A 9,489-nucleotide genomic window follows, 5' to 3' on the forward strand; every position below is an offset into this window, starting at 1 on the left:
GAGATAAGCTCGACTGCTCCTTCTATGGATGTCCCTTTAAGAAAAAAAAAAAAAGGCCCTCCTCGGAGGTCGCCTGGGGGAGTGAGGCAGCCACCACTGAAAGTATCCATCTGCTTGTAAGTGGTTAATCACGGCCCTGCATGTTGGGGGGGAGGAAGAAGTGTATATGTCTGTATATAACTATCTAGCTATACACACACACCAGGCTTTTCCAACCTGGTGCCTCCAGCATTCGCAAACCTGCAACTCCCAGCCAAAGGCTGTCCGGGCATGCTGGGAGTTGTAGTTTTGCAACATCTGGAGGCACCCTGGTTGGAAAACACTGATTTATACATCACACATGTGAGGGATACATGAGGGCTCTAGTACAGTGTTTTCCAAACAGTGTGCTACAAGCTGTTGCAAAACTACAATCCCAGTATACCTGGACAGCATGCTGGGAGTTGTAGTTTTGCAACAGCTGGTGGCACACTGTTTGGAGAACACTGCTCTAGTACTCTATTGGGTGCCTTAGGAGTGGATATGGGAAAGAGTTAAACAAAAGACATTAAGAGTTGGGCAACCCCTTTTACGCTGCATGGGAGGGGGGATTACGGTATTTAAAGGTGTGTGCATGTAATACCGTTTTGCTAATTTGGGGGGCTTCTGTTTCAAAGTGCACTTTGCAATATAAATGACACATTACTTACAAAAATAAGTATGTTTAGAACCGTACCCTTCTGACTTCTATAACACTTATTCTTCCATGTATGATGATGTATGAGGGCTTATTTCATGCGCCAGGAGCCGTAGTTTTTATCAGTACCATTTTTGTTTGGATGGGACTTTTTGATCACCTTTTTGAATTTGTTTTTTCAGGTACATGAAATTCTGGACTTTGATATTTTTTTTACGTGTACGCTATTGACCTTTTAATAGGTCGGACATTTACGCACGGGGTGATACCAAATATGTTTATTCATTTATTTTTTTCCCATCATTTTATTAGGGGGGGGGGGGGGGCTTATTCACATTGATCAGGACCTCGCAATTTAGTCACAATGGTCCTAATTAACCCACTGAGCTAGCCATTTTAGATGAGGTTTTCCCTATTTTAGATGTAGCGAAGAACTTTGCTTGCGGAATCTAAAGGGTTATTGCAGGACCACGGCCAGCATCAGCCTTCTTATTGGTTCATGATACCGAGCTGCCTGATGCTGACATGAATGGGGGGCCCCTGAATTGTCAGTCCACCCTTTCGTGTGACCTTACCCTAAAGGGGTTTCTAATAAAAACATATTAATAATCTGTCCTCAGGATAGCTAATCAATAATTGATCGGCAGGGTGGCTACAGGTGTTACCCCCCGTTATCTGTTCTGCCCCCCATTAAAGGAGTGCTTGTCCTTGTACTCTGTGTAATGGCTGCAGCTCAGCTCCTATTGAAGTAATACTTGTATTACAGCACTGATGGTCCAGGCAGGGACTGGTAGTTTTATCCTTTAGCCGTGCTAGGACCATAAGGACTGGATTTGCTGTAGGACTAAGTAAAAGTCATATACAGCAAAATATCCTCTACACCAGTGGTCTTCAACCTGTGGACCTCCAGATGTTGCAAAACTACAACTCCCAGCATGCCCGGACAGCCAACGGCTGTCCGGGCATGCTGGGAGTTGTAGTTTTGCAATATCTGGAGGTCTGCAGGTTGAAGACCACTGCTCTACACCATAAGACTCAAACCTAACAGCTGTTGCAAAACTACAATTCCCAGCATGCCCGGACAGCTGTTGGGTGTCTAATCATACTGGGAGTTGTAGTTTTGCAACAGCTGAATATCTTTCTGATCATATTGGGAGCTGTAATTTATCCTACAGCTTGTTTGTCTGGGAATGCTGTGATTTGTTGTTCTACAACAGCTGCATGGCTTTCTGGGCATATTGGGACCTGTAGTTTTGCACCAGCTGCGCCAAGTCTGGTCATGCTGAGAGTTGTAGTGATGTAACATCTCAATGACTGTCTAGGCATGCTGGGAGTTGTAGTTTTACAATAGCTAATTAACAGCAGGTAGGTTCCCTGCACAAACCCAATGTATGGCTCGTACATGGCTGTATTATGTGTGTCCATGCCTCTCTTTATGTTGATGTGTGTGTGTGTGTGTATGTATATATATATATATATATATATATATATATATTTCGTATCCATTGTGGTGAGCAGCATCGAATACAATTACCACTCTACAGTCTACAGAGAGCTGTGCCCAACTCCAACATGGCCGCCCTAGCCTCAGCACCCTCTTACTCTTCCGCTTACAGCAGACTAGCCGCTGCGGTCGCTTAGCAACACTAGCCGGAAATGATTTTTTTTATTCATTTTCCCGCGGTTACAGTGTAAACTGGAAGCGGCAGGGAGCGGAGTTTTACTGCACCGTGTGAACAGTGGTCTTCAGTGCCGGCTGCGGACATTGTACCCTCCTCACAGCGGACAATGCCGCCCAAGAGCCCGAGGAGAGGAGCGGCCAGCCGAGCCCCGGAGGAGCAGCCCAGCGGAGGAGGGTGAGTGAGGACACCGAGAATCCCCCGGCTGGCATATGGGCAGAGCCTGGCATGGACTGTAGCGCCCCCTGAGGGTGTGTGCTCTTCAGTCACCGGGTCAGCGCTGCCTGATACTGCTGGTCCGGTGTAATGAAGAAAACTACAGCCATGACAGGATCTACATGTACAGGGATAAGGTGAGCCAGGCATCATTCATGCCGCTTATCTCCAAATGTCACATCCCGTTACTTGTGGCTCTGCAGATGTGGAAAAACTACAACTCTGATCATTCCCTGACAGCTGACAGTATCTGAACTACAACTCTCATCATTCCCTGACAGCTGACTGTATTGGAACTACAACTCTCATCATTCCCTGACAGTATTGGAACTACAACTCTCATCATTCCCTGACAGATGACAGTATAAAAACTACAACTCTCATCATTCCCTGACAGCTGACAGTATTGGAACTACAACTCTCATCATTCCCTGACAGTATTGGAACTACAACTCTCATCATTCCCTGACAGCTGACAGTATCAAAACTACAACTCTCACCACTCCCTGCCAGCTAACTGTATCGGAACTACAACTCTCACCAATCCCTGACAGCTGACAGTATCGGAACTACAACTCTCACCAATCCCTGACAGCTGACAGTATCGGAACTACAACTCCCATCATTCCCTGACAGATGACAGTATCAAAACTACAACTCTCATCATTCCCTGACAGCTGACAGTATCGGAACTACAACTCTCACCATTTCCTGACAGCTGACGGTATCAAAACTACAGCTCTCACCATTCCCTGACAGATGACAGTATCAAAACTACAACTCTCACCATTCCCTGACAGCTGACGGTATCGGAACTACAACTCTCACCAATCCCTGACCACTGACCATATCGGAACTACAACTCTCACCAATCCCTGACAACTGACCGTATCGGAACTACAACTCTCACCAATCCCTGACAGCTGACAGTATCGGAACTACAACTCCCATCATTCCCTGACAGATGACAGTATCAAAACTACAACTCTCATCATTCCCTGACAGCTGACAGTATCAAAACTACAACTCTCACCATTCCCTGACAGCTGACAGTATCAAAACTACAACTCTCACCATTCCCTGACAGCTGACAGTATCAAAACTACAACTCTCACCATTCCCTGACAGCTGACAGTATCAAAACTACAACTCTCACCATTCCCTGACAGCTGACAGTATCAAAACTACAACTCTCACCATTCCCTGACAGCTGACAGTATCAAAACTACAACTCTCATCATTCGCTGACAGTATCAATACTACAACTCTCACCAATCCCTGACAGCTGACAGTATCAAAACTACAACTCTCATAATTCCCTGACAGATGACAGTATCGGAACTACAACTCTCATCATTCCCTGACAGCTGACAGTATCAAAACTATGACTCACCAATCGCTGACAGTATCAAAACTACAACTCTCACCATTCCCTGACAGCTGACAGTATCAAAACTACGACTCTCACCAATCCCTGACAGCTGACAGTATCAAAACTACGACTCTCACCAATCCCTGACAGCTGACAGTATCAAAACTACGACTCTCACCAATCCCTGACAGCTGACAGTATCAAAACTACGACTCTCACCAATCCCTGACAGCTGACAGTATCAAAACTACAACTCTCACCATTCCCTGACAGCTGACCATATCGGAACTACAACTCTCACCAATCCCTGACAACTGACCATATCGGAACTACAACTCTCACCAATCCCTGACAGCTGGCGGTATCAAAACTACAACTCTCATCATTCCCTTACAGCTGATGGTTTTAAAACTACTACTCCTATCATTCCTGGACAGCCAGTGGGTGCAAAGCTACTACTCCCATCTTTATCTGACAGCTAATGGTTGCAACACTACAACTCCCATTATGTCTTGATAGCTGAAAGTTGCAAAACTACTACTCCCACCATGCCCAGTCACCGTGACTGCAAAATGTTATGTGAATGCACCCTTACAATTCCTTTTTTTTTTTTTTTAAGAAAATGTACTACAAGGGTATGTGCACAGTGTATTTGCAGCAAAATATGCTTGTGTGAATGTAACCCAAATTAGGATAAACGCCACAGCCAGTGACATCCAGCTAGCATCTTGGCGCAGTGTTTTTTTTCACCAAAAATGCTTTAAAAACAAAACAAAAAAACAGCAAAAATTGGAATTTTTTTCAGAAAAACACCATGTGTGAACCCAGCGTTAAGGTCCGACATTTGTCTTTTTTTCTATGTTGTCACGCATCTCCTGCAGTGTTGTCCAGCCATGCGATCATGCAGAATTCTATCCATGTAATGGTTGGTTCCGGTTCTGACATCAGCCTTGGCCCAATCACTCCTGTCTTTATACTGTATTAGATGTTTTCTCTGGTCTTAGTAATGGAGCAGAATGCGGTGAGGACCACACAGGCCTCTGTACACTGAGATGGTCTTTCCTGTTGGTACAATCTGAACAGCTGTGTCATTGTTACCTGATTGACAAGTGACAGAATAGTGTGTGCACGGGACAGCTGGGCCCTAGTGGTGACGAATACTATTAACCCCCTCAAGACCAGATCACTTTTGACTAGGTTCACACATAGTACTTTGGTCAGCATCTGGTCAGCCTAAACCAGGAGTGGGTGTGAAACACCAGGGGGGAATTGATCATTGGTTTTAGCAACTTTTTTTTTGTGTGTTAAATAGTCACAGTGGGTGATGTGTGCAACACTTTAGTGATTTTTAATTTTAGACTACTTAAAGAGTACCTTTCTATATTTTGTTAATCAATGTATTAGAAACAACTTTGTAATAAAATGTGATTAACAAAAATGTATCTTTATATGTTTATTTTTTTTTACTTTAAAAAACTAACCATTGGGGGCCTCCCTACATGTCCCGACGCATAGAGTTCCGACTTATGCCGGCCTGGCAGCATGAGTCCGAACCCTCAGTGCAGCCGCGACACAGAAAAGCACCCTCAATCAGGCGGGAGCGAGGGCTTTACACGGCAGGTCGAACTGCGCTGCCTGTGCCTGCCCATGGTGACAAGCCGGCCCGCAGCCATGCCCCCCCCCCCCCCCATGATGATAGAACTATCCGTGCAGCACAATGATCCCTCCACTTATGAAAGGATGATCCGCACAGTGCGACAGCACCGCCCCCCCCCCCCCCCCCCCCGTCGTGACAAGCAGGTGCAGCAGCTAGACAGCTGATCCCAGTAATGACAGGATGGTCCGTGCAGTATTCCGTACCGATCTCCCCCCCCCCCCCCCCCCCATGGGGACAAGCCATGCAGCGCCCGACCGCACAGCAAGGAACCACCCCCATACCCCCTGTGCGCCCCGTGATGACAAGCCGGCCTGCTGTGCTGAACAGGGAAGGGCGGAAGTGTTATTCAGCAGGCTTCAGCTCATGTCAGGCCTGCCAGGTAATGCCCCCTTCAGCCCAAGAAACAGCCCGAGCTGTGAGCAGGCTTTAGAAGAAGCTTGCCCATGAACTACAAGGCGAAAATAAAAAAATAAAAACAGCGGGGAGCAGGTAATGATGAGGGCAGCTCAGTTGGTGGCAGATACTCTTTAAGGCCCCTTTCACACTGCTGTTGGTGCCTGGCAGTGTGCCGGCCGCTGCAGAATAGTGGGAGGAAAAGTACAGCATGTGCTGTCTTTTTCTCCCACTGTTCATAATGGGTCCCGGCGGCCCCCATAATAGTAAATAGGAGCTGCCGGGACCCATTGTTTGCTGTTGCTTCCCGTTAAGAGAACGGCCGTTAAATTCAGAATTTTTTTTTTTTTTTTTTACCTTGATGGATGTTCTCGATAGAGATGACCGAAGTTACAGTAATTCGATTTGTCACAAACTTCTCGGCTTGGCAGGTGGATACAGTCCTAGAAGACTCTCTCCTAGGACTGTATCCACCTTTTTCAGCCCACCGGAGCACCGGAAAGCTGAACTAATTTATGCAGGAAAAGTCATCAAACGCCGAGACTAGAAATTTGAATCACTGTAGGTTCGCTCATCTCTAGTTTTCGACAGGGAGCAATGGCAGTGTGAAAGTAGCCTAAAGAAAACGACTGGAAAGTAATGTGGCACGGTTTAGCTTTCTGCAGTGGTTTGTGATCTATCAACTGCGACATTTTCAATTTGTCAAAAGTTCTCAGAAGGATGATGATGGAAACTAAAATGCCCAAAAGACAGAACGTTGGATAATAGATAATGGCACCCACAGCCACTATGATGAAACTGTCCCTTGGTGAGAATATATAGAATAAGAGAAAATTTCCGAATACACCAATTGGGCTTAAGATATAGTAATAATAATAAAAAATATACATTTTATTAGGGAATTACAACAAATTGTGTGATACACATAAAACAATTGCCAAAAAGAAGTGTGTGTGTGTGTGTGTGTGGGGGGGGTTGGAGAATAGGGTAACAGGTGAGTACCTACATATAGGGAACTCCTAATCCTAAATCTGGATAGGGATGGGAAAAGAATTAATATTTACTGGTAAGGGATTAGTAAAACTTTCTTGCCAACGTGTTTCACTCCTTGATATATGGAGTTCATCAGGGATGAGAGAAAACCACGACCATTTATAGATAGATAACAATCAAGATAAATCAAATTGGTAAACAATTGCACACAAAAAAACCTTGGACACAGAATGATAATGATATTAGGCGTTTTATGGAGTCACAGATAGTGTCCGTCAAAATGTTGTATATAGTCAAGTGTTTGGTCACAGTCAGTGTAAAAATAGTGATGACCATCTAGGGGGCTTAACACATAGCGCAGTATACAACAATTATTTTTCAGAGCTCAGAGTACCATAATACACAATAGAAAATGACAATTTTGATGGATGGATCAATATAAGTTTCACAGAGATGCCTTAGTGGTAGTCTGATATTTTGGTAAGTGTATACCAAGAGCCTCTACTGGTGGTCACCTAGGCCAAGGTCCTAGTAGGTCCCCAGTTATGTCTCTTAGAAGAAAAATTCACTTTTATGACCAGTCCAACCATATATGAAGAGATGTGTCAGGAAGGGCTGACATACTGGCCAAACCCTGGCTAGAAAAAGATAGAGAACAAGATGCAGCACCGGCAGTGGATGGATATTTCAAGTTTAAGATGAAAAAATAGGTGCATAGATGTCCAAAATATAACTTTCCTAAACTGGTGGTCATATTGTTTAGGAGACTGGATGCCGGTGCATCCCGAAAACGCCACAGGTAGGGTAGGTACTCACCTGTTACCCTATTTCCTCTCCCCCCCCTTTTTTTCGGCACTTGTTTTATGTGTATCACACAATTTGTTGTAAATCCCTAATAAAATTTATATATTTTTATTATTATTACTATATCTTAAGCCCAATTGGTGTATTCCGGAATTTTCTCGGAAACTAAAATGCTAAAGTATAAATTGTCTGTGCCCTCAACACAAAATGGGCTGTGTCATTAAGGGGTTAATAAAAAATAAAAAAATTGGCCAACTAATAGATTATCTAATTATGAAGATAATCGTTACTTAATGCCCTAGTGTGAACTAACCCTAATGTTTCATTTGAAATCCAGACAAATCTGGGGCTTCTGTATAGTAAGTTTTACATAATTTGACATTTTTTATTTTTTGTACACTAGGAATGAAATTGGTGACCAAGATTTTGCTACATTATGTGAGAAACTAAAAGTCTCGTCTCCTGTGAGATCTCGGGCCTGGCAGGCGTACAAAAAGATGATTGCTTCAGATTTGATTCTGGTAAGTGTCAAATGATTAAGAAATAATGCAAATCGGGGCACAAACTCTACGTAACTTGGTGAACATATGGTTCACATAGGTAAATATCACACATCTCTACCCATATAGGCCTGAGCCAGTAAATTGGGTTTTAAAGGAAAACGTCACCCGTTTACCCACACTAAAACGTCACCCGTTTACCCACACTAAATCTCAATACACCGGGTTATAGTGCGGTTGAACAGGAGACCGATGCGGGGTCTCTGACTTATATACCTGTAGTCTGGCACCTGGTCTCTTTGAAGATCCTCTTCTGTCTTTGAATTGCGCACTGGGGGCGAGCTGCCGGCTGGGTTTGAACTATGAATATTTCAATATGTTGCCCATATGTCAGTGTTGCCCATAACAAGCAATCAGGTTGTTGCTTTCATGTTAAAGGGGTATTCCAGGAAAAAACTTCTTTTTTTTTTTTATATCAACTGACTCCAGAAAGTTAAACAGATTTGTAAATTGCTTCTATTAAAAAATCTTAATCCTTTTAATAATTATCAGCTGCTGAAGTTGAGTTGTTCTTTTCTGTCTGTCAAAATTGCTCTCTGCTGACATCTCTGCTTGTCTCAGGAACTGCACAGAGTACAGGAGGTTTACTATGGGAATTTGCTTCTAAACTGGGCGGTTCCCGAGACAAGTGTCATCAGAGAGAACTTAGACAGAAAAGAACAACTCAACTTCAGTAGCTCATAAGTACTGAAATTATTAAGATTTTTTAATAGAAGAAATTTACAAATCTGTTTAACTTTCTGGAGCCAGTTGATATATAGAAAAAAGTTTTTTCCTGGATGACCCCTTTACTTTACTTTCATCATAAAATTAAGTCTTACTAGTTGCCCTGAGCCAGTGTTTTGCAAACTGTGTGTCTCCAGCTGTTGCAAAACTACAACTCCCAGCATGCCCGGGCAGCTAAAGTCTGTCCCGGCATGCTGACATAGATCGACATGCCAATCTTAATCAGTGTTCAAACTTTAGGCTTTGCTCACATTGAGGGCAATTTATCAAACCATTTACACTTTTTTTGTCTAAATTTGTCACATAAAATGTCACAGGGTGGCACTGTACGACATTTTTGCGACATTTCATTTAGAATGTTTAAATCTTGTTACCGTGAAGTGTTCTTATTTAGAGCCCTTTATGCAGCGGTC

At 43.7% G+C, this 9,489-nt stretch overlaps 1 protein-coding gene across 3 annotated transcripts in view; it reads left to right on the forward strand.

The window, feature by feature from the left end:
* Positions 1–2,329: 2,329 nt before the first annotated feature.
* Positions 2,330–9,489, forward strand: part of RB1 (RB transcriptional corepressor 1) — a 170,445-nt gene continuing 163,285 nt past the window's right edge. For all 3 annotated transcript variants that reach the window (XM_056562104.1, XM_056562107.1, XM_056562105.1), the window contains exons 1-2: positions 2,330–2,532; positions 8,194–8,311. In XM_056562104.1, the coding sequence (XP_056418079.1) occupies positions 2,465–2,532; positions 8,194–8,311 (186 nt within the window). In that variant the 5' untranslated portion in view covers positions 2,330–2,464. The remainder of the gene's footprint in view (positions 2,533–8,193; positions 8,312–9,489) is intronic.

Source organism: Hyla sarda, chromosome 2 (assembly GCF_029499605.1).
Source record: "Hyla sarda isolate aHylSar1 chromosome 2, aHylSar1.hap1, whole genome shotgun sequence".
Lineage (NCBI taxonomy): Eukaryota > Metazoa > Chordata > Amphibia > Anura > Hylidae > Hyla > Hyla sarda.